Source organism: Pelophylax lessonae (genome assembly GCF_965119305.1).
Source record: "Pelophylax lessonae genome assembly, chromosome: 5".
In the NCBI taxonomy this organism is placed as follows: Eukaryota; Metazoa; Chordata; class Amphibia; order Anura; family Ranidae; genus Pelophylax; species Pelophylax lessonae.
The window spans coordinates 393,235,484-393,261,827 of NC_138772.1; the positions used below are offsets into that span (position 1 = coordinate 393,235,484).

Genomic DNA, 26,344 nt, shown 5'->3' on the forward strand with positions numbered 1-26,344 from the left:
ACGGGAGATTGAACACCAATCTTGGTCAGGGTGACCACCTAAGCGCTACATGGTTTTGATGCTATACAGTAGTCAAGACCAACATCTGGTGAGTGACCCATCTACAGTCACCTTTGGATATTGGATGGTGAAGTCTAGCCACCATATCGCTGGCGGGGAATATTGCTTCTAGCACCTGCACTTTAATTTTGCACAAGAACTTTATTATCTTGCACAAGAACGTTATCAATTTTTTGGACTTTTTATCATTGTCACAAATCGCCTATCACCATTATTTATTTATTTGATACGTTGCTATTATATCTATAGAGACACAGAGCACTATTATTGTCACCATTCATGCAACTATGCACTTAATATGAATTCGTGGAATTATTGCATTTATTGAGTATTTATATATTAAAGGCAAGTACTGTAGGTAGTCCCTTTACATAGTGGCTAATTATTCATTTCAATATACAGTGAAACCTTGGTTTGCGAGTATAATTCGTTCCAGCAGCTTGCTTGCAATCCAGAACACTCGTATATCAAAGCAAGTTTTCCCATAGGAAAGCATTGAAACTCAGATGATTCGTTCCACAAGCATTTATAGTAATATAAAGATATGCTGTTATTATATATAAAAAAGTACATTACTGTACAGTATAAGTATGCCATCTCCTCTGTTAAACATTGTGTCCCCGTGTCCGTGCTGTACATAACAGATGCTGATTATACTGTATGAGAGCTTGTCTGGCTGTTCACTGCAGCTCTCTGCTTCCTCCTCCCCTCCTCCTCAGATGACGTCAGAAGGAGTGATCGGCCCCTCCCGCCGGGTAGAGCAGAGAGACAAGGTGAGAGAGAGGAAGAGAAACGAGGAGACATACAGTAAACATACAGTAAGTGCAAGGACACTCTGAAACAATATAAATCGGCATGTTTATATACAGTACAAGCACTGGGACACATAATGGTATGTGACAGAGTGCATTAACAGAGGGGATGGCATGCTTTTAGTGTATAAAACTGCTCGTATATCAAGACAGTGCTCGTATATCAAGACAGTTTTATTCTAAAAATATTGCTCGTCTTTCAAAGCGCTTGTTAACAAATGTACTCGTAAACCAAGGTTCCACTGTACTGTATATATTAAGCAGGTGAGGACTGTCTTCTTCCCGCATAGCTTTACTTTACCAGACGCCATCTTCAGTTCCTACCTGTATACCTTGAATCTTCAGGGGTAAAAAGCTATATCTATTAATTTGATTATCAGTACAACTTTTTCAGGAACACATTTCCAGGCTGCTGGACAATAAACAGTACCAGCACTGTGTTCTCTCCTCCTATCAGTATGCTTTTTTTGCCTTTATTTAACCAAACAGTTCAAGGGTGACTAAAGGAAATTATAATAAACAAAAAAAATTGCCATTCAAAAAGCAAATAGCATTTCATGAATTCATTTCATAAGTGATGGGTGAAGAAAATACACTATTTCTAAACAACAGCTGTTGTAAGAACACATTCCTCTAATCAGACACTGCTGTGTGCCCTTCACTGAATCTTCCCTGAATTTAACAAAGCAGTTGCTTGGCTTATCAGCACTACATAAAATTCTGCCTCAAAAAAAAAAAAAAAAAGCAACAAATGTGGCAGCATATTTTGTACATTGGAAACTGCAATATTATTGTAAACTGCAATACATACTTTACTGTGAAAGCACTCTCCAATGAAACATTATCATCATGATAGGTGACCTGGCAGTAGCGAACATCATTAACTGAATTTGACACCTCTACATCTGGTAAAAGTCCATTGACTAATTTCTCCTTGGAAACATTTGGTGTCCAGTTCACCTGTCACGGAGAAAAAGATAATACTTTATATAATACTTTATATGAGTACAGCTAAAGCAAAATGTAGCAATCAAAAAGTTTGAAGAATTTTAGCCCCCAAAGTTTCAACTCACCTGCTTGCATTAGGCGAGTGAAAATAAGCTGAGGGTGAGTGTGTAACCGCAATAGAGGGGGGCAGGCGCTGTCGGCAGATGGGGTTGAACGGGAGCCGATTCTCCTCCCAGCCTCCGCCCTGTCATTCTCTTAGCAGGGCCTGGCAAAGAACTAAATAAGGTGGTGGCGGGGCGGGGAGTGTGGTTGGATTGGGCAGGAGCTGCCAAAGTTTACTTTTCGTATTGACAAGCTGGTGGTTGGTTGCTCAGACCACCTAGCAAACAATGACCAGTTTGTTAATAGGAAGGCCTCATGCACACTGGAGGTTGTCAAAATGTCAGTAGAAAGCTGTAGCTGTATAAGGAGTTTTTTTTTAGCTTTTTTGCAGTAGCGTTTTTCAGCTGTAGCGTTTTTAAGCTTTTATCAGAGTTAGAGCATTTTTACAGCTGAAAAATGTCTCTTAAAATCCACTACTTCTGGGTTTTTTTCCAAGCAGAAAACGCTTTGGCCAAAAAATGCTGATAACAGCCTGGACACATAGGATAACATGCTGGGGATTTTACTGGCTGCAGAAAAAAGGGTGTGACGCCAAAAAAAGCAGCTGTAAAAACGTCCAGTGTGCATGAGGAGGAAAAGGTAACTTTGGCAGCTCCTGCTCCCCTGTCCAGTACTCTGCTCCACTGTAAATCTCTCTGCATCCTAAATCAATGAAAATTTAATTCAATGGTTTTAATTTTTTTTATAGTGCCATTTTTAATAAAGCATTAAAATATTTACTTTACAAGGCAGTGATGATGCGTACAGTAAAAGAAAATATAGGAACCCAATAGGTTCTAAACCCTGTAAAGTGTAAAAAAAACACCTAGATCGTGAAACGAAATAAAGAAACCACACTCCCACATCATAAAATACATATCACCACAGTGAATAGACAAATAAATACATATTTTTTTAATTTAAAAAAAAATTATACCCCCCGACCTGGAGGCTTAACGAGTCGCTCTTACAGATTCCCGAGGTACGAGTGGAACTTGACAGGGCCCTGTCCGCCGATTTTGTGGACAACACGGACCCCTCATTGGCACCTTCCACTGTCTGGGAGGCTCATAAGTGTGTCATAAGGGGTGTTCTCATACGTATTGGCTCCAAACGGAAGTGGAAAAAGGATAGTTAAGTCGCAGCTCTGTTTGCCCACATTGACAAATTGAGAGTCAAACATAAGAAATTATTAGCGGAAGAGCATCTGTTGCCCATTATGAAGGCCAGGGGGGAACTGAACAAAACGTATTTTGTAAAATCGTTTCAGGGTCTGGCTCAGGCTAGGCGACATGATTACGGATTTTTGAATAAGCCTGGGGCGATGTTGAGGAGGGCACTGAGAGGGCCTAGGAAACGCATGTTCATTACCTACATCCGGTCAGTGCAGGGGGCGGTAGGTCCACACCTCAGGAGGACATTTCGGCCAAATTTTGCTCCTTTTTTCGATCCCTCTACAATCTCCATAGGGATAATGCTCAAGTATCCGACCCCAATGAGTTAGGGGCCGCGGGGGAATACATTTGCAATTCTGGCATGCCCACTCTCTCGGCAGAACAAGGTCTTGCCTTCGAAGCAGAGATTACAGAGAAGGAATTGTCCACAGCTATTGCTGAGATTAAGCCTCACAAGGACCCGGCCTGGATGGGTTTACTCTGATCTATTATCAAACCTTTGCCTCTTGTCTCAACCAGCCTCTGTTATCCTTTTTAAATTCCATCAAAGAGGAATGCGTTATGTCGGTTGATTCTCTTAGGGCCTACATCACCCTAATTCACAAGGAAGGGAAAGACCCGGCGTGCTGAGGGAGTTATCGCCTCATTGCCCTCTTAAATGCTGACCTCAAAATGTTTTCAAAGATACTTGGCAACAGACTCTTGCCACATCTCATGCATCTTATTCATTATGACCAGGTATGCTTTGACCCGACCCGGGAGGCCAGGGACAACAAGACACATGTGATTAATCTCATCCATTCTGCCCGAGCGTCTCACAGGCAGATGATACTTTTATCTATGTACGCGGAGAAAGCCTTTGACAGGTTGGCCTGGGATTTAATTTGGGCCACCCTGTCTCATATTGGCTTCGGGACCCAGATGTTGAGGTGGATTTTGCCTCTTTACTGCTCCCCCTCGGCGTTGGTGAGGGTCAATGACTCGAGATCAGACGTTTTTCCAATCTCGAACGGCACTCGACAGGGATGTCCGTTGTCTTCCCTGATTTTTATCCTTACGTTGGAACCGTTCCTGTGTTCTATCAGAAGAAACCCGGACATTACGGGAGTTCAGAAGGTCTCAGGCCATCATAAAGTAGCTGCATACGCGGATGACTTGATATTTTTTGTTTCTAATCCGAGCATCTCTTTACCAAATATTCTTGACGCTCTAAGCACTTACAGTAAGCTGTCTAATTACAAGATAAACATATCTAAGTCAGCAGCGCTTAATGTATCCACGCCTATAGCTGTCGAGAGAGTTCTCCGGGCATCATACTCTTTTCGCTGGGTGGACAGATCCCTTAAGTACTTGGGTGTACAGATCACTGCTGACCCTCTTGACTTTTTCCAGGGAAATCTGCCTCCTATTTTGGGAATCATTAAGTCGCATCCCTGATCTTGGCAATCGCTGACGCTGATGTGGTTTGTTCGCTGTACCGCCCTTATAATGAATGGGTTACCTAGATTACTTTATGTTTTACAGGCTCTCCTGATTCATATCCCCTTATCGTTTTTCAAACAAGTGCGGTTGGTGTTCAGGTCCTTTGTTTGAGCCACTCAGTCCCCTAGAATTAAGTTGCACACGCTAACTCTGACTAAGGTGAAGGGGGGTATTGGTCTCCCGGACCTCCTCAGGTACTATAGAGCTTCCCACCTTATGCAGGTGGTGGACTGGCACTCTAATGCAGATGCCAAGCAGTGGGTGCTGATGGAGTGTGAAGACGCCGGCCTACCTTTACCTTTGGCCCCTTGGCTATCCTCCAGCCCCACAGAACTAGTTTCTAACCACCCTGTGATCGGAGCTACTCTTGGGGAAGTTAGGTTGATTCAACGACATTCCCAAGTAGCGCCTGTTCCCTACCCTTTGGCGCCCATACTGGGCAATCCTGAATTACCCCCGGGTTGCACGAGTGCCAGGGTGCGTAGGTTGGCCCTATCGGGGAAAGCCCGCTTGTTGGACATGTGGCCAAGAGGTGACATTCCATCTCCTTCGGAGATCACCGGCTGGTCTGATCCCCTGCTTGATCCCCTTAGCATCATTCAAGTTAGGCATTTCCTTCAATATTTTCAGAAGACAGGCTATTCTCCCAGACCTCTGATGCCATTTGAAGCTATCTGTAGGAAGGGAGAGCCAATCAAACATTCCCTATCTCTGCTTTATATCCTCCTTTCAGACTCGGACGAGGGACAGCGACTACCTTTCGTTACGTAATGGGAGCGGGACCTTGGCATCTCTTTCACGCCCCAGCAAATAGACAAGATTCTGACTTTAGCACACAAAGTATCCATAGCTAACAAATATCAAGAAGTGGGATATAAAATTCTCACAGGATGGTACAGAGTTCCCTCAGTGCTACACAGGATGGATGCAAAAAACCCAGATAGATGCTGGAGGTGCAACTCGGAGAGTGGGACAATGCTTCATATTTTCTGGGCAAGGTGTTATCCATCATCAGTTTAACTTCTTTCGAGGTGAGAGAGAATCCTGCTATGTGCCTTTCCATCTTTTGAGGAGGCCGATCCGGAAATATAGGAAGTCCCTGACAATCCAACTGCTGCAAAGGCCTGTATCCTGGCCATGTGGAGGCAAACGCAGCCCCCCTCGTGTTCATTATGGTTTTCTAAAATAAATGACAAACACCGTATGGAGGCACCGACGGCCACATTGAATAATACAGAGAAAAAAATGTGGGACCTGTGGCAGCCCTGGGTGTACTTCACTAGTACTGAGGCTTATCTCCAAATGATGTCTAGTTCACATTCTGTTTTTCGGTACTTGCTTCGACTACATTGGTCTGATCTCCCCCCCCCCCCCCTTTTTTATTTTTTAACCTTTTTTTTCTTCCTTCTTCTTTCTCTTTCCCTCTTTTTGCTCCTCTATTCCCATTTCTTCCTTCACATGGTGGTCTGATGTTATGCCGATTTTCATGCTATTACTCATATCAGTGTACGTCTCTGCAGACGTAGAGACGTTCTGCGAGGTTCGCTCGGGCACAACTTGGTGGTTCATCGTGTCATTACTTCACTTACTGAATCTGTGCTCTGAGGGTAACCCACGATATATAAAAGGAAAACATTTTGGCAAAGTACTCCTGTTTATCTCAATGTATTCGGTAGCTGTTATGCGACGTGTCATGCAATTATTTAGGGACTTTTTTGTATCCCTTAAGTGAGAGCAACTTTTACATTTTGTTATGTTTGTCACTGTATTGTACTTTTGCTTTAAGAAAGAAATTAAAAAATTTTTTTTTATAAAAATTGTGAAGTTCATATACTTTATAATCCCACACATGAATATAGCTTCCTCAGTCAGTATAGGAAAGGTTCCTCTCCACCAGCATGCAGATGCACTATACACTCACCAGACTAAATTGATCTCTAATACAGGGAGTCACAGGAATGATTTCAAACTGCTGCGGTTATCCATTCAATATGTATATAAATAGCGTATTCAAAGCTCCAGTGTTGCCATATAGAGAGGGAGAGGAAGAAACACTCATGGTGCAGTATATCAAATCATTTTTTTAACCACTTCTAGACTGGAAGGTTTTACCCCCTTAATGACCAGGCCATTTTTTGCGATCCGGCACTGCGTTACTTTAACTGAAAATTGAGCCTTAATGCAACGCTTTACCCAAATAAAATTGATGTCCTTTTTTCCCCACAAATAGAGCCTTGTTTTGGTGGTATTTGATCACCTGTGCAATTTTTTAATTTTTTGCACTATAAACAAAAATAGACACAATTCTGAAGGAAATAAATAAAAAAATATATATATTTTTTTTACTTTCTGCTATATAACATTTCCAATACCAATCCAAATTTTTCATAATTTTAGGCCAATTTCTATACTGCCACGTATTTTTGGTAAAACAAAAATCCCAATAAGTGTATATTGATTGGTTTGCACAAAAGTTATCACATCTACAAACTAGGGAAAGATTTAGGTAATTTTTATTTATTTATTTTTACTAGTAATGGCAGCAATCAGCGATTTTTAAGGGGACTGCAACATTGCGGCGGACAGATCGCACACCTGAAATTTTTTTACACTTTTGGGGGGACCAGTGATATTACTACAGTAATCAGTGCTAAAAATATGCACTGTTACTGTAGTAATGACACTGGCAGGAAAGGGGCTAACACCAGGGGCAATCAAAGGGTTAAATTTGTCCCTAGAGGGTGCTTTCTAACTGTGGGGAGGGGCTTTCTGCATGAACACGGAGACCTGTGTTCCTAAATAAGAGGAACACAGGATCCCTGTGTTCGTAACTAACAGAACAGGTGTCTGCCACAAGGAGCAATCACGGGTGCCCGGTGGCGATCGCGGCCGCCGGACTCGTTGATCGGCTTTGCCTGTGGCGAATGGGCGCATGCGCGCGCCCCCACTATCGGTCCCACGAAGTGACGCACAGGTACGTCATTTTGCGGGACAGAGCCGACCTGCCGCAGTAAAACTGCAGCGGGCAGTCGTTAAGTGGTTAAAAAAGTAGGTTGCATTGCACTATATTTAAAGAAGAAAGGGATCAGCATGTATTGTATAGGAACTGTCGGTTTGCGCTCCACCTGTGTTCCAGTTGACCGGAAATGACGAAACTCAAACGCCACCCAATGCCGTTTCGCCAGTCTGTCTGACCCTGCGGACGTCAGACATAGACTGATGCAACGGCGTTGCGTGGTGTTTGAGATACGTCATTTCCTCCAGCTAGAACGCAGGTGGAGTGAAAACCGGCAATTACTGTACAATACATGCTGATCCCGGTCTTCCTTGATGTAAGTGCAATTTAACCTTCTTTTTTAAATAAATGATTTGATATACTGCATCATGAGAGTGTTACTTCCTCTCCCTCTCTATATGGCAACACTGGAGCTTTGAATACACTATTTATACGCATATTGAACAAATAACAGCAGTGGTATGAAATCATTCCTGTGACCTCATGTATGACATCTTGGATTTTCCCATATGCGCAATTTGACTTCCTGTAATAGGGGTAAAAAAAAGTTGGGTGCGTGTATAGTGTATCTACATGCTGGTGGAAAGGAACCTTTCCTATACTCACTGAGGACGCTATTTATGTGTGGGATTATATATAGACTTCACAGTTTTTATAATTTAAATGAAGATGTATAGTATCTCACAAAAGGGAGTAAGCCCCTCACATTTTTGTAAATATTTTATTATATCTTTTCATGTGACAACACTGAAAAAATGACACTTTGCTACAATGTAAAGCAGCGAGTGTGCAGCTTGTATAACCGTGTAAATTTGCTGTCCCCTCAAGATAACTCAACACACAGCCATTAACATCTAAACCGCTGGCAACAAAAGGGAGTACACCCAAAAGTGAAAATGTCCAAATAGGGCCCAATTAGCTATTTTCCCTCCCCATTGTCATGTGACTCGTTAGTGTTACAAGGTCTCAGGTGTGAATTCGGCAGCAGGTGTGTTAAATTTGGTGTTATCTCTCTCAATCAATTGGGACCAATTTTGTTTCATTTATTCATCAATAACGGAATCAGTAGCTCAATCTCAGTTCCCGTGGATGACACAGATTTGTAGGGCAATAACTTCTCAAGATATAGAAATCTTACAGAATGAGCTGAACAAATTAACAGAGTGGGCAACTAGGTGTCAAATGAGATTTAATGTAGAGAAGTGTAAGGTATTACACTTGGGGGCAAAAAAACAAACGCATATTATGCTCTAGGGGGGGAACCTCTGGGGGAATCCAGTATGGAGGGGGTTCTAGTGGAAGATAGACTAAGTAATAGCATGCAAAGTCAAGCTGCAGCTGTTAAAGACGGCAGAATATTAGCATGCATAAGGAAGGGGATATACTCCAGAGATAAAGCTATAATCCTGCCACTTTATAAAACCCTGGTTCGGCCACACCTGGAGTATTCTGTCCAGTTCTGGTCACCAATCCTCAGAAAGGATGTGCTGGAACTGGAAAGAGTCCAAAGAAGGGCAATTAAACTAATTAGGGGATTAGAAGACCTTAATTATGAGGACCGAATATTTTATTCTCATTGGAGAGGAGACGCCTGAGAAGGAGGGGACATTATTATTATTATTTCAGGTACTTATATAGCACTGTCAATTTATGCAGCGCTTTACATATACATTACACATTCACATCAGTCCCTACCCTCAAGGAGTGTACAATCTAAGGTCCCTAACTCACATTCATACATACATAGTAGGGCCAATTTTATACAGGATCCAATTAACCTACCAGCATGTCTTTACAAATACATCAATGACGATCCTAGCATAGGTAGAAAACGATTTAGTCCCAAGGAGTGCAAGAAGACACGTGGCCACACAATGAGATTAGAGGAGAGGCGGTTTAACCTTAAGCTGCGTAAGGGGTTCTTCACAGTAAGGGCGGTGAGAACTCTCTTCCACAATTGGTGGTAGGTGCGGGGAGTATGGCTACTTTTAAAAGAATCTTGGATGTGCATCTCGCAGATCACAACAAAGAGGGTTATGGGAAATGAGCAGGCCACTGAGACACACACACACACGTAAAGGTTGAACTGGATGGACTGATGTCTTTATTCAACCTCAACTACTATGTAACTATGTACATGGCAGCTAATGGCAAAGAACTCTGAGGATCTAAAAAAACATTGATTTTTGTAAGAACGTACCATAAAATCCTTTTCTCTAAAGTCCACTGACAGATGCAGCAGCTATGCTTCTTTACCATTGGGGTTATGCGCCATCTACACGATAGACTAGGCAGTAAAAAAAAAAAAATCACTGACACGCCTATAGGGGCTGGCCTTCTCGGTATAACCCTGCACACACTGTGCTCTTAAATCAGTTTCTTAGCAAGCAGTGAAAAGAAGACACAAACCATCCCTATAACAGAGGGGCGGGTGCTGCGTCTGTTAATGGACCTCAGAGAAAAGGATTTTATGGTAAGTTCTCACAAAAATCAAGTTCTCTCTATTGTCCATTAACAGACGAAGCAGCTTTGCTTCTTTACCATTAGGACGTCCCAAAGCAGTATAGGCATGAGGGGTGGGAAGAAACGCAACCGACAACAGTTAATGTATTTGCAAGGCTAAAAACGTAGCCAACTGGGTAACAAAAAGCTCAACCAGTAACAGGAGCTTACCCACGAAAGAAAAAAATCAACCCCTTAAAGAGAAAAAAAAAAAGTCTCTAAACAGTAGCCTGCAAAACCGTGCGGGCAAAGAAGAAATCCGAAGATGCAAATAAATCTACCTTGTAGAATTTTGTAAAAGTATGCACGGACGACCAAGTTGCCGCTTTATACACTTGAGTAACAAACGCCTGATGGCGAATAGTCCAAGAGGCACTCAGTGCTCTAGTAGAATGCGCTTTCACAGGGAAAGGAGGAACCTGACCCTTCAACGAATAGGCCTGAACAACCTTCTGCCTAATCTGAACAACCGTCTGCCTAATCCATCTGGATACGGTCGCAGCAGACGCAGGCAAACCCTTACGAGATCCTTCAGTAAGGACAAAAAAAAAATGAATCCGATTTTCTAAACCCTCATCGCCCGAACCACATCCAGTGAATACAAGGCGATTTCCTTGGGATGCTTAGAAAGAAAAGACGGATTAGGTCAGAGAACCACCTCTATGGACTACCAAATAAGGCAAACGACAAGAATGCGCCGCCAACTCAGATATTCTGCGGGCAGAAGTAATAGCCACCCAAAAGGCAACCTTCTAACATAACAAAGGCAGAGATATGTCCCTAATATTCTCAAAAGGAGGCTTTTGAAGAACAGACAAAACCAAATTCAGATCCCACAGAGGCAAAGGGGATCTTCTAGGAGATGACGCATCCTTGAATAAAGGTGCGGCCCAAGGAATTAGCAGCCAAAGGGCATTGGAAATAGATAGCTAAGGCTGACACCTAGCCCTTGATCATGCCAAAGGCCAACCGTTGCTCAACTCCTTTCTACAAGAAAGTCAAGGCCCTTGCAACCGAAAATAAGCGAGGGTGCAATTCTTGCGATTCACACCAGGAAATATACATCTTCCATGTACAATAATAAATCTTTCTGGAAGTTGCTTTCCTAGCCCTCAACAGGGTAGGGATCACAGACTCAGAGAGACCTGTCTCTCAACACCTGGCCTTCAAACAGCCATGCCATTAAAGCCAGCGACCGTAAAGCAGGATGGAAGATCGGCCCCTGAGACAGCAGGTCCTCCCTTAGAGGCAGCCGCTAAGCAGGCTCAATGACCATCTTTACCAGGTCTGTGTATCAAGACTGACGAGGCCGTTCTGGGGCAACCAGAATCACTGGAACATTTTCCACCGCCATCCTGTGGAGAAACCTCGACAACAACTGTATGGAAGGGAAGGCATAAATCAGCTGATACTGATTCCAAGGAACTACCAATGCGTCTGTGGCGTTGGCCAGAGGATCTCGAGCCCTGGACACAGACCTTTTTGTTCAGACGAGATGCAAACAGATCGATCTCAGTGGTGCCCCACCGGATACACAGGAGATGAAATACGTCTGGATGGAGGGACCATTCCCCTTGGTCAAGAACCTGACAACTCAAGTAATCTGCCTGCCAGTTCTCCACTCCTGGAATGTGAACTGCGGAGAGTCGCAACATATTCCTCAGCCCAAGTCAGAATCTCGGCCATCTCCTGGGCCGCCAAGGTACTCTTTGTGCCCCCTTGGTGATTGATGTAGGCCACAGCCGAGGCATTGTCCGATTGAATCCGAACCGGGGAACCTTGTAGCTGATTCGTCCAGTGGAGCAGACAAAGCTTGATTGCAGAGTTCCGGAACATTTATCGGTAAAGAGGACTCCTCTGTCGACCAGACACCCTGGGCACAGATATTGTCCAGCACTCCACCCCAGCCCGGCTGGCATCCGTGGTGACCACCATCCACAACAGCGGTAGAAAGGACTTGCCCTGGCTCAGGGCAGGCCACAGAAGCCACCAGGAGAGCGTTGACCTTGTGAGTCGGCTCAAACATACCATTCTGTCTAAGGACTGCGGATTCTTGTTCCACTTGACAAGAATCTCCTTCTGCAGAGGCCTGGAATGAAATCGAGCAAATGGGACCACCTCAAAGGTCGACACCATCAGCCTCAGGGCTCTCATGCAAGTCTGCAGATGAGAGATTGTTGTCCATCAACAACCTGATCTCTCCCTGCTACATCTGAAGTTTGTCCCCAGGAAGAAAGACCCTCGCCAGAGAGGAGTCCAAAGCCAGTCCAAGGTAATTCAGTTCCCCCGAAGGGGTCAGTGCAGATTTTTTGAAGTGGATGGTCCACCCGAACTCCTGAAGGGTCTGAACCGTGATTGACAGGTCACCCAACAAGGCTGAGTCAGAGTTTGCTCTCAACAGGAGATCATCCAGATATCCCAGGACCACAATCCCTTTTCTGCAGGGGCCAAAATCTTGGTGAAGACTCTGGGAGCGGAGGCTAGACCAAAGGGTAATTCCACAAATTGAAATTGCTCCTACCCTACTGCAAAACGGAGATACCTCTGATGTCCCCCGTATATAGGGATGTGTAGATACGCATCTTTGATATCGATGGAAGCTTGAAAGTCCCCTTGATTTAAAGAGGCTACCACCGACCGAATGGATTCCATTCAAAACTTCTGCACTCGCACAAAGCGGTTCAGTGACTTGAGGTCCACAATTGGAAGCACCTTGCCCTCCTTTCTAGGCACTGTGAACAGGTTTGAATAGAAACCTCAAAATCGTTCCTGCTGAGGAACCAACACACTCACTCCTTGTGCAATGAGATCCTTCGCTGCCTCCCTGAAATCCTGCAAGCGATCTGGAGACAGACGAAGATTTGAGGGAAAGAATCTGTCTTCCGGGGGCGAGCCCCTTCATGTAGAAAAGGATCTGTTCGCAGAACCGAACTGGCAAGTCTTGGGCTTACCCGATCAAGCCTTTTTGTTCCCTCCAGAGGCTCTGAATGGTTTACCTTTTTCTTGCACCCCCCGAGGCACGTAAAACCGCCTATGAGCCGTGAATGAGGGCCCCCGTTTACTGCAGGACACCTTGCCTTTTGAGGATCGGGGGAAAATACTGCTCTTACCCCCGCACCGTTAACGGAACTGGCTAGTCTTGGGCTTACCCGACCAAGCCTTTGTGTTCCCTCCAGAGGCTCTGAACGGTTTACCTTTTTCTTGCGCCCCCGAGGCACGGGAAACCACCTATGAGCCTACTGCCTTGCCTTTTGAGGATTGGGGTAGAATAGTACTCTTACCCCCCCCCCCCCCTCGTTAATCCTTTGATTAACTCATCCAAGGAGTCTCCAGACGTTCACCCAAAAAGGGAGAACTGTTAAGGTCTTCTTAGGGGCCTGGTCTGCCAACCAGCTCTTCAGCCACACCGTGCAGCATATGGCAATCCCTACCGGTGACACTCTGGTAACCAGAGGGGCCACATCCAAGGCCGCATCACACAGGAACACCAGGGCCTGGGCCATTTGGTCCAAGACCTCAATCAGGGTCGGGGGAACTATGTCAGTGTTCAATTTACCCCTATGTACCATTTTGTTACCATCTGTGAAACTAAAACGGATGCAAAGATCGGTTTTAGTGCAAGCCCACCAAAAGAGGTAGGTGGCGGGAAAGGGATTCCACCCATCTGTCCACCGGGCCTGTAAACACCAGGGAAACTTCCAAGGGCACCACAGTAGATTTGTTTAACCTGGAAAGAGGGTGATAAACCCTAGGTGACACTGTCCAGCGGTTCGAGACCGAGTCAGCAAAGGGATTACGGCATTTAAAGCGCTTTGGCACCACTAGCATGTGCTTAATGCGCCGCCATTGCTTAGTCACAATATTGTGAAAATCCTCGGGACAAGGGAACACCTGACCCGACTTCTGGGCTTTACGGGAGCCAAAAACAACCCGCTTTCCTGACTATGTGGACTCATTTTCCATTGTTATTGTTTCCCTTACTGAATGAATTAGTGCTTCCACCATAGCGCGTTCCAGCGCTGCAGCCGAGGAGGACGAGGACAGGGATCCCTCAAGGAGGGGGTTGTCCATGGCAACCATATCAGGCTCAGAATCAGAGGAAAGAGAAGGCAGTGGCTGTTTTTGGCTAATGCCATGTTTCATTACAAAATCCACCTTTGATGCCAGATTTTCCAATGCTGAAGAGACATGAGAGACTGTGATCCGGATGCACCGGCAGTCACACTGAAGGGGTCTGGTGGAGAATTTACTGCTTGGGACTCAATTTTGCATTTTTCAAAAAAAAAAAAAAAAAAAGTGTACTGCCACTTTAAATCGTGATTGCGGTCCGCACCGCTATATTGCGCTGTAACCAGAGTCACCCTTAAATAGCAGCAGGCAGCAGAGTGTGCTCGAGGAATGCTCAAAAAGACACCTATACTGTACCACCTTCACAGTGTATTCAGCAGCTCTGCAGCATGGAGAGATGAAACGTCTCACAGGAAGTGACCTGGAAGCACAAGAGGCCAAACTGCCTGTTTAGCTCCAGGCTACAACAAAATGGTACCAATGCAAAAGCATAGGAAGCTCAGGGAAAATGGCCACTGTACCTTACACACAGAGAGCCGATGCATACACTTAAGATGGCAGCAGGAATCGCTGCCATACGGTCAGGACCCAGGCATGAGGCCACCTCAGGGATGCACCTAAAAGGACACCACAGGACAAGGTAACATAGTATAACCCCCCCACACACACACCCGGGCGGCAGGCTTCTAATATAGCGCCCCCTTGTGGGAGCAGGGAGGGATGGCCGGGTCCTGATAGGCCTGGGGGATCTTTCGGGGGAAAAAAAACAACAGTGTCCTGTTATCCCCAGGAGTGGGCCCACATCTTCCCCCCAGAGGCCGCTGGGGTCATGGGGGGCTCAGCATTACACACAATACCATGGACCGGGTGGGCTCTACTCCGTGCAGACTGTCTCCCTCCCTGAGTGGGGGTGCTGCCAGCCGAGGGGTACGCTGCGTTCCAGGTCGATGCGTCCCGGTGAGACAACTACTCGCAGGCTCGTCCCTCCACAGGGGCTCTGTCGTGGCAAGGCCAAATGCGGGACTAACCTGCTCACGCTCGTTGGCCAGGCTGGGAAACCATAAAGATCTAGATTATCCAGTGCGAAACCTCAGCCGGTTGCTGCTTGTAGTTCACCAGGAGGATCCCCCTGTTATAGCTAGTGAAAGACAGTAAAGAGAAATAGACGTATGAGTAAGGTCAACACAGAGGACAAGGGGGCACTCTTTACGTCTAGAGGAAAACAGATTTCGTCTCTAAATACAGAAATTTTTTTTCACTGCAAGAGCTGTGAAATTGTGGAATAGACTCCCTCCAGAGGTGGTTCTGGCTAGCTCACTAGATTACTTTAAAAAAAGCCTGGATTCTATCCTGGGTGTACCAATATAAGCGGGTACTAAAATTTTAGGTAAAGGTAAAGTTGATCCAGGAAATATCCAAGTGCCTATCAGGGGATCAGGAAGGAATTTTTTCCCCTGCTATAGCAAATTGGATCATGCTTTGCTGGGGTTTTTTCGCCTTCCTCTGGATCAACTGCGGGTATAGGATTGTGTATATGGGATTGTATGGTTGGGTTTTTAATACTGTTTTTTTTTTTTTTTTTTTTTGTTGGTTGAACCAGATGGACTTGTGTCTTTATTCAACCTGACTAACTATGTAACTATGATTGCTGCCAGCATTGCTGCATAGGTTGAAGGGGTGGGGGGGTCAGCCTCAGTGCTCAGACCATACGCCGCACACTGCATCAATTTGGTCTGCATGGCTGTCGTCCCAGAAAGAAGCCTCTTCTAAAGATGATGCACAAGAAAGCCCGCAAACAGTTTGCTGAAGACAAGCAGGCTAAGGACATGGATTACTGGAACAATGTCCTGTGCTCTGATGAGACCGAGATAAACCTATTTGGTTCAGATGGTGTCAATCGTGTGTGGGGGTAACCAGGTGAGGAGAACAAAGACAAGTGTGTCTTGCCAACAGTCAAGCATGGTGGTGGGATTGTCATGTTCTGGGGCTGCATGAGTGCAGCCAAAACTGTACTGTGACATACTGAAGCAGAGCATAATAACCTCCCTTCAGAGATCGGGCGCCAGGGCAGTATTCAAACATGATAATGACCCCAAACACATCTCCAAGACAACCACTGCCTTGCTAAAGAAGCTGAGGGTAAAGGTGATGGACTGGCCAAGCATGTCTCCAGACCTAAATCCTATTGAGCATCTGTGGGGCATCTTCAAATGAAAGGAGGAGAAAAGAAGCGCTCTGACATCCACCAGCTCCGTGAGTACACACTTAGGGGTGTACTCACTTTTGTTGCCAGTTGTTTAGGCATTAATGTGTGTTGAGTTATTTTGAGGGGACAGCAAATTTACAATGTTATACAAGCTGTACACTCACTACTTTACATTGTAGCAAAGAGTCATTTCTTCAGTGTTGTCACATGAAAAGATATAATAAAATATTTACAAAATTGTGAGGGGTGTACTCACTTTTGTGAGATACTGTATTTATTTGTCTATTTACTACTGCTCATGTACTATGGTGATATGTATTTTATGATCTAAGAGTGTTGTTTGTTTGTTTCTTTTCATGATGTGTACAGGGCTTATAGTAGCCAATCATATTTTATATATAATAGTGAGATCAATGAAATATGATTTATGCTAATATTGTTAAAGTTGTTGTTAATATTTATTTTTGTAATTTAAATCTGCATAAAACATTAAAAAGTGTCATTTCAGAAGATAATTTACGTGCGTTGTTTTTTAGGGGCGGAATTAGGGGCGGGGCAAGGTAGAGGTTGGGTGACGCATCTGGTGGCAAGTAACTCTTAAATCCTGGCTAGTAGCTAAGAACTTGAAATTTTGAGCCCTGTATTTTACATAAAGACCCAATCAATCTCCACAGCCCACTTGCTTAGTTTACCTACACAGTAACTCAGCTTGTCAAGGACAATCAGCACTTCTGAAGTCAAGGATAAAATCCAAGACTTTATTCCATTCATAAAAACAATTACTGGTGCCTTAACACTGTGCTCTTGTACAGACAACACACTTCAATCCATAAATTCGGATTAGATAAAGACCTAGTGAGTTGAAATGCACTGTTATACACGGTTTGTACAAGAACACAGCTTTTTTGCACTGGCAGGATGACGTTTTTTTGGATCAAAAATTCTTGGATTTGATCTTTCACTCCAACAAAGCTGATCATCTTTAACCACTTTAATACAGGGCACTTCCCTCCCTTCCCGCCCAGGCCAATTTTCCCCTTTTAGCGCTGTTGCATTTTGAATGACAATTGCGCGGTCATGCAACACTGTACCTACACCAAATTTATGTCATTTTCCCCCCACAAATAGAGCTTTCTTTTGGTGGTATTTGATCACCTCTGGGTTTTTTCCTTTTTGCTAAACAAAAAAAAAAAGACCGAAAAGTTTGAAAAAAAAAAAAAATTTTTTTGTTTATGTTATACAATTTTGTAAATAAATAAGTTTTTTCCTGCACTGATGAGACTGCACTGACAGGCACTGATGAGGAGGCACTGATAGGCGGCACTGATATGCGGCACTGATAGGTAGCACTGATATGCAGCATTGGTGGGCACTGATAGGCGGCACTGATGGGCACTGATAGGCGGCATTGATGGACACTGATAGGTGGCACTGACGGTCACTAATGGGCACTGATAGGCGGCACTGGTGGGCACTGATGGGCGGCACTGATCGGCACTGACAGGTGGCACTGATGGGCACTAATGGGCACTGATAGGCGGCACCAGTGGGCAATAATGGGCACTGGTGGGCGACACTAAAGGATGGCAATGATGGGCACTTGTGGGCAGCACTGATAAGGAGGGCACTGGTGGGCAGCACTGATGGGGAGGGCAATGGGGGGCTCCCTGAGCCCTGATTGCCATGCCTGGTGGCCATCCCTGGGGTCATAGTGGGCATCCCTGGTGGATCTAGTGGCATCCCCCCCCCCCGAGGGTCTGCACTGGTAATCAATGATCTGATTACCAGTGCCGACCCCCCCCCCCCCCCCCTGTCAGGGGAGCCGCAGATCGACGCTCCTTTACTCATGCCTGTCAGGCACGAACTAAGGAAAGCTGATCAACGGCTGTTCCTATTTACTATGTGACCAGCCGTGATTGGACACGGCTGATCACATGGTAAAGAGCCTCCATCAGAGGCTCTTTACCGAGATCGGAGATGCAGGGTGTCAGACTGACACCTCGCATCACCGATCGCCGCTTTGCGCGCTCCCGGGGGGCGCCCAGAGCTGTGTTATCCTGCCGCCGTCATATGACGTTCGGTCAGGATAACACAACCACATTCCCGCCGTCATTTTGTAATAGGGCGGGCGGGAAGTGGTTAAAAGTTGAGTCCTCTTAACGTGAAGGAGCCTGCATACTGGAGCCAGACCATGAAGGGAGTTTACAATTGGTGAGCTGGTCAAATACTGTATTCATTTCACTATAAAGTAAGATGAAGGGTAGAAGTGAAATGACAAAAAAGTTCTGTGTCTGCTGTAGACATGGTAAGAAGACAGTTTTAAGGACTAGCAATATTTACTGTATACTTTCACAGTTGATTGGATATACAAATAAAATCTCCAGTCATATATAAAAAACACAAAAAATGCAGCTGTCAAAAAAACTATGTAATTAAATGTATTTTTCTAATGCAGTGTAAGTAACTGAATTTTTTATGGTATCAGCCTGTATCGTGCTGCAATATCCATGTGATAGCAATGAACATGCAGACAGAGGGAGAGAGCAATTTAAAACATATATTTAATGGAGTACAAAGAAACAAATCTAAGTGCAATTTAGGAGCCAATGTGCAGTTTATTATAGCGTCAGAGAACTTTTTCAGTGATCCAGAATCATAGGTTCAGGGATGTACACCCGAACACAGAATACCTGCATTCTGGGCATACATCCCTGTACGTATGTATAGGGCCCAAATGTGAATTCCACTCAGTACACTGTTTAGACCTGTCCAGTAGCTGCGTATTTCAGCCTGCTATAGACTGTGACTGTGATTGCCTGTAGGCAGAAGGGCTGGATGCTGCACCTGTAACTCCCAGTGTGCTAAAAATGTGGGATTGCATGTACAGTAGCTACACACCCCATGTACAAGGGGCCTTAAAGAATACTAAATAAAAAAATCTAAATGTTTTTCTATCTTCCATTGAGGGACACAGGTTTATATGAGGCGACATAGAGACATATAAAAGCAGTCCAAACTGAGGGGCACACACTCTAAAAAACATAGGTGAACCAGCCCAACATCAAAAACCTAACAAAGGGAAACCAAGGGCATTAAAGCAGTGGGAAACTCTACAGATTGTTTCTATATGGGCCTGTGTTGCTATGGCTATGTTAGTGATTTTTCTAGTAGCACATTCGAATTAATGGCGGCGGTTCCCCATCCGGAGCGGACATCATGGATGCATAGGACAGAGCTGAGATAAGGCTACCGATACACCATTACCTGCTGGTACATTTTCCTGGCTTTTCCCACTGAATACATGGAGATATGTTTCCATAGTTGTAGTGTTTGGTAAGACATGAGGCCCTTCTGGCAACTCACATTATTTAACTATTATTCCCGGACTATCCTCGCTACTGGAGCTCCTACTCTATTGCATGTCTCCACACTGTGTTTGGGGGTGTATATTAGGTCTTATCACGATTTTCCTGGTAATATATCTCTCTCTCTATAGTCCCCTGTAGTTTTCTGACTATATTTGACATTTAAATAAATATTAATTATTGTACTATGTCCCTACCTAGGTGGCACCCAGGCTTTACCACCCCTGGGCTAGTCCCTCCTCTGTTATGATACCGAGCTCTGTACCTATCCATGAATGTCCCTTCGTTATTAATTATCATGTTTCTGCGGTGACGTTTGTCCTGCATAATAAATATACAGAATTATCCATTCTATTTACAAGTAGGCTCCAGACGAAGCCTCTATATGAGGCGAAACATGTTGAGCAATTGAACCACTACTCTTTGTCACCATTATCTGAGTATATACAGGATAGTGCTTGCCATTGGATTGACCTCTGACAGCATTTTAGTCACATATTTATAGTCGTATTGTATGACTAATAGCATTGTAACTATACATGACTATACCAAGTAGAACTGCTGTATGTTACTTAGTTGACTGCTCAGCCAATTTTTGGTTCCAGTCAATTTTATTTTTTCAATTTTTTGTCTTGTGATTATTTGTTTCCCTTTCCCAATGTTATCATGTTATGGAATTTGAATAAAATTGTTTTTAAGTAATTTATGTGCCTGGAAAATCCTTCCTTCCCAATCTTCCACAATTTTCTATGTAGCGAACTCTAGGATTGGCACGTTCAATATCAAACCTATATGCTCAGATTGCTGCTATCTGATGGCATATTTCATTGAAGTGTATAATATTTGGTCTGTGTGAAAGTTAGAGTCTACATGCTATGGTGCCAATCATTGAAAATTGATCTCACCTGATGTACTGACAACCAATCTCATTTCTTGAGGCCCTAACATGTCAAGACAGTACAAATAAACCCTAAATTACCCCTTTTTGAAAAGTAGACAGTCCAAGGTATTACCTAAGGGGCATGACAAATCTTTTGAAGTTGTCATTTTTTCCCACAATTCTTTGGAAAATGAAGACATTATTTATTTTTATTTATTTATTTTTTTAACAAGTTAATTCACACACGTGGCATAGACATACTTGCAACCACACCTCAAAACACATTCTGCTACTTGTCCTGAGTGTGGAGATACTACATGTGTGAGACTTTTTCACAGCCAGGTCACGTAGAGAAGCGCAACATCCAAGGAGTACTTCAGCCATTATTTACTTTAAGACCAGACCTGATTCAGACACTTTTTGTTTACAAGTAAAAATCTGTAGATTTGCTAGAAAACGACTTAGAACCCAAAAACATTATATATTTTGTAGCTGAGGCCCTAGAGAATAAAATGGTGGGTTTTGCAAATTTTTTATGTCATACTGTATTTGCGCAGCAGCTTTTCTAACGCAATTTTACACACGAACGCATAAATACATTTCTTTTCATACATCACGGGACACAGAGTCATAATCATAACATATGGGTATATAGCCACCTATAAGTGAAGGACACTGGCAACCAATCAGAATTGATGACTCCTATATAACCCCTCCCATACAGGAAGTACCTCCCTTTTTTCGCCAGTGTCTAAAAGGTGAAGGTCGATGTGGAGAGGTGCTCCACATGTTTGTTATGTTTCAAAGAGAAGAAAGAAGATTATGCTATCATACAACAATCAAAGATCTCTGAATCTAAGGGGTTAGCTACAGTATCTGATCCATCTAAGACAGTCAATGGAGTAAAAAGATGCTACCTGAGCCTCAGGAAGCAACGATTTGGCATCGGCATTAGCCAGCCTAGAGGGTAGGATTGCTGACATGATTGCAGCGCCACATGGATGAAGGAAGGGGGTTTGATCCCTCTCTCCATGCCGCCCCCTGAATCAGTTCAGGATTGGGCAGAGGATGTGAAAGATGTAGCTAAAGGTGACCCTATATAGGGTCAAGCTAAAATTTTACCTTCCGGGGAGTCAGAGGAATCTCTATCAGCCTCTCAATCCCAGAGATTGATTATCCAGTCTCTTGCTGAGATGGTCTGGGCTGAGTTTAAATTCCCACCCCTAGAGACAACTGAGACCTCTTTATTCTCCCTAGACTCATTGCGCCCTCCTCAGTGTCCTCGGTCATTTCCCATGCATCCACTCTTGGAGCAAGAAGTGTATAATGACTGGGATCATCCAGATAGGATCTTTGTTCCTCCTACAAGGTTTTCATTGTTATATCCTATGGAGGATAAGTTTTCTAAGAAATGGAAAATTCCCACTGTGGATACAGCCATTTCTTCAGTTAACAAGAATTTAACCTGTCCTGTGGATAATGCCCAGGTTTTTAAAGATACAGCGGATAAAAAGTTGGAAACCTTATTGAAAGCCTCCTTTGCATTTGCGGGCTCTGCAGTACAACCAGCAGTAGCAGCCATAGGAGTGTGTCAGTCTTTGAAAGGCCGCATAAAGCGAGTGGCCAAGACAGTTCCTTCTCAAGGAGAGTCTGTGAAAGATCTATCAGATCTACTTCGCACTTTTTGTTTTGCAGGAGATGCTCTTACGGACTCCATAAGGCAAATGTCACAGTTTGCTCTGATAGTGCATATACGCAGAATCCTTTGGTTAAAGAGCTGGTCTGTGGAATTACCATGTAAAAAATTACTGGCTAGCTTCCCCTCTGAGGGAGAATGCCTTTTTGGCGATGATCTGGATATGTACTGTATATCCAAAAGATCTTGGGGGGGGGAGAGTACGTTGCTACCTGTAAAGAGGAAGAGCAGGTGTCCTTTTAAGATCCCCAGCACACATAATACCAGTGCTTCCAGTTCCAGGCAATGGCGTCGGCCTCAACTGTCTGCATCTGGACCCAAGCCTTCGGGGCAAGGTCAGAAAAAGACCAGAGATCAGCCAAGTCTTCCTCTAAGCCCTCTCAATGAAGGGACGTCCCCACTCGCCTGGGTGGGGGGGCCGGCTCCTGCAGTTCTCAGGGGCATGGGTGGAGTTGATTCAAGACAACTGGGTTGTTTCCACCATTTCACAGGGATACAAGCTGGAATTTCAGGTATTCCCGCATCCTCGGTTTGTGAAGTCAAGAATACCTACAGATCCCATAAAAGAAAGATCTCTGTTTCAAGCATTGGACCAGCTGAGAGCTCAGAGGGTGATAACCGAGGTTACGGAAAACGAAAGGTTCAAGGGTTTTTACTCAAACCTATTCGTAATCCCCAAACCAAACAGGGATGCAAGACCTATATTGAATCTCAAGGCACTGAATCAGTTTCTGAACGTTCGTTCTTTCCGCATGAAATCAATTCCTTCAGTCGTAGCCTCCCTGCAGGGAGTGGGATATCTAGCTTCCATAGGACATCAAGGATGCACACCTTCAGTTGCCTATATTGCAGACCCATCAAAGGTTCCTTCGTTTTGCGATTAGAAACCATAATTTTCAGTTTGTGACCCTTCCCTTTGGGTTGGACACAGCACCAAGAGTCTTCACGAAGATCCTAGCTCCAGTATTGGCTGTTCTAAGGTCTCGAAGGATATCGATAATAGGATATCTGGACGATCTATTACTAACAGATCGATCGGCATCAGCTCTAAGCCAAAATATCCTTCAGACTGTACATTTTTTGAAACGTCTGGGTTGGATACTGAACTTAGCAAAGTCAGCATTACAGCCAATCCAGCATCTGGAATATCTGGGGCTTCTTGACAACAAAGAGGTGGATATCATCCTGTCCTGGGCAGAGAAGTTTGTGCCATGCCTGACAGCAGTGTTCATTCCAGGAATAGAGAACAGGCAGGCAGATTACTTGAGCCATCAACAGATGTTTCCGGGGGAATGGTCCTTACATCCCGAGATTTTTCAATTGATCAGTCTACGCTTGGGGGTCCCAGACGTAGATCTGTTGGCATCCAGGTTCAAAAACAAATTGGAGAAATTTGTGTCCAGGACCAGGGATCCACTTGCAGTCAGAGTGGATGCTTTGGTGACTCCTTGGGAGGAGTATTCCCAGATCTATGCCTTTCCTCCGGTACAGCTCATATCATGTCTGTTGCACAGGATCTAGCTGGAGGGGAAACCAGTAATTCTGGTAGCTCCAGCTTGGCCGAGGAGGATTTAGTATGCACAAATCCAAAGGTTGGCAATGACGAGGCCCTGAATCCTTCCACTGCGTCCGGACTTGCTCTCTCAAGGTCCGATATTCCACCCTGCTATACAGTCTCTAAATTTGACGGCTTGACTATTGAAGCCTTAATCTTGGAAGAGTAGGGTGTGTCTGACCCCGCAGTTCATACACTGATAAACGCCAGGAAGCCAGTCTCTAGAAGTATTTATTACAGGGTCTGGAAATCCTACATTGCCTGGTGTGAAGTCAGGAAATGGCATCCCCGTACATATTTTATCGGGAGAATTCTATCCTTCCTGCAAGCAGGGGTAGATATGAAATTAGCCCTGAGCACGATTAAAGGGCAGATTTCAGATTTATCTTTTTTTTTCCAGGAACCGATCGCTTCCCATTCGTTGGTTCAAACCTTCGTAAGGGAAATACTGCGTTTGCTTCCACCGGTGAAGCCACCGTTATGTCCTTGGGACTTAAATTTGGTGTTGGAAATTTTGCAAAAAACAGCCTTTTGAACCTTTGGGCAGGTTCCCCTGGTTCTTTTGACCAAGAAACTGTTTTTTTTTTTATTGCAATAACATTGTGCGATAACTTCGGCTAGAAGAGTATCGGAACTAGCAGCTCTTTTTTGTAAATAGCCATTCTTGATATTTTATAATGATAGGGTGATTTTAGGTCCTCACCCAGATTTTTTGCCCAAGGTAGTGTCCGCTTTTTATTTGAATCAGGACATTATACTACCTTCTTTTTTTCCAGATCCCCACTCAGAGGAGGAAAAATTATTGCATTCCCTTGATGTAATGCGTGCGCTTAAACTTTATTTACAGGAAACCGCTCATATTCGTAAGACTGAGCGCTTGTTTGTGCTGCCAGAAGGCCCTAGGAAGGGGTTGGGAGCATCTAAATCTATGATTTCCTGTTGGATTTGCCAGGTTATTACCCAGGCGCATGGTTTAGTAGGAAAGGTTACACCTTTTCCTGTAAAGGCACATTCTATTAGAGCAGTAGGTGCCTCTTGGGCACATCGCCATCAAGCCTCTATGGCTCAGATTTGCAAGGCCGCGGTCGTCGGTGCATTTATTCACTCGTTTCTTTCGAGTGGATTCTGGGACCCAGGAGGAGTCTGCTTTTGGCCACAGTGTACTGCAGGCAGCGGTGTAATCCTTCTGTTAAGGGTGAGATGGCGGTATTTTTTGGTGTCCCCCTCCCCTCAGATGCATTGCTTTGGGACGTCCCATATGTTATGACTATGGCTCTGTGTCCAGTGATGTATGAAAAGAAAATGGATTTTTAAATTCATACTTACCTGTAAAATCCATTTCTTGAAGTACATCACGGGACACATAATGCTTTATACAAAACTGAGGTACTTCCTGTATGGGAGGGGTTATATAGGGGGTCATCAATTCTGATTGGTAGCCAGTGTCCTTCACCTATAGGTGGCTATATAACCCATATGTTAAGATTATGGTTCTGTGTCCCGTGATGTACTTCAAGAAATGGATTTTACAGGTAAGTATGAATGAAAAATCTATTTTTTAATGAATTTTATTGCACACAGGGACAATATAATACCCACATTTTTCTGAAAAATATAAAATATGGTGTTGCGCTGGGTAAATAGATACCAAATATATCACACTTTAAAATTGTGCACAAAATGGTGCCAACCTTTGGTATTTAAAAATCTCCATATGTGATGATATAGAAGCCTTTATTGGTTATCCGTTTAGAGTTACACAGGAGGTCTGGGGCTAGAAATATTGCTCTCGCACTGATGTACGTGGCAATACCCAACATGTGTGGTTTGATTGCTGTTTACATATGTGTTCAGGATCAATCAAGGTGTGCATTCGCCTTTTCACGCAAGCATGGGGGCGCTTTAAATGTTTTATTTATTGGTGGGACACTGGTACACTAACAATGTTTTTGCGCACTTGTACACTATGACAGATGTTGATCATTTATTAGCAGACACTGACAGAGGTTGATGTCACAATGGCAGATATTTTTTGCACTAGTACAGATGTTCATGGGGGCACTGTGATAGATGTTTTGTTCCTTTCTCTGAGTCCTCTGACAGTCGCCGCCCCTCATATAGTCTTCACCAGTGGGTATTGACCTCTTATCCATAGGAGCAAGCTAGGCATAAGACTTGTTAAAAAACAAAAAATTTGCATAGACACACCTGTAGGGGCTGTCCCACTGGTCCAATAACACCCTTCTAGCAGCATTCCCAACTCAGTTTGGTAGCAAGCAGTAAATAGTCCAAAAACCCCAAAAGAGGGGCGAGGCGGCGACTGTCAGAGGACTCAGAGAAAGGAATTTTATGGTAAGATTTTACAAAAATTCAGTTTTCTCTTACGTCCTCTGACAGTCGCCGCCCCTCATATAGTCTTCACCAATGGGATGTCCCAA

At 44.2% G+C, this 26,344-nt stretch overlaps 1 protein-coding gene across 1 annotated transcript in view; it reads right to left on the bottom strand.

Annotated features, from left to right (window-relative positions):
• SMCHD1 (structural maintenance of chromosomes flexible hinge domain containing 1) overlaps positions 1 to 26,344 on the bottom strand; it is a 1,054,086-nt gene that overhangs the window by 387,275 nt on the left and 640,467 nt on the right. The window contains exon 27 of the mRNA XM_082259552.1: positions 1,684 to 1,832. Coding sequence (XP_082115678.1) covers positions 1,684 to 1,832 — 149 coding nt within the window. The remainder of the gene's footprint in view (positions 1 to 1,683; positions 1,833 to 26,344) is intronic.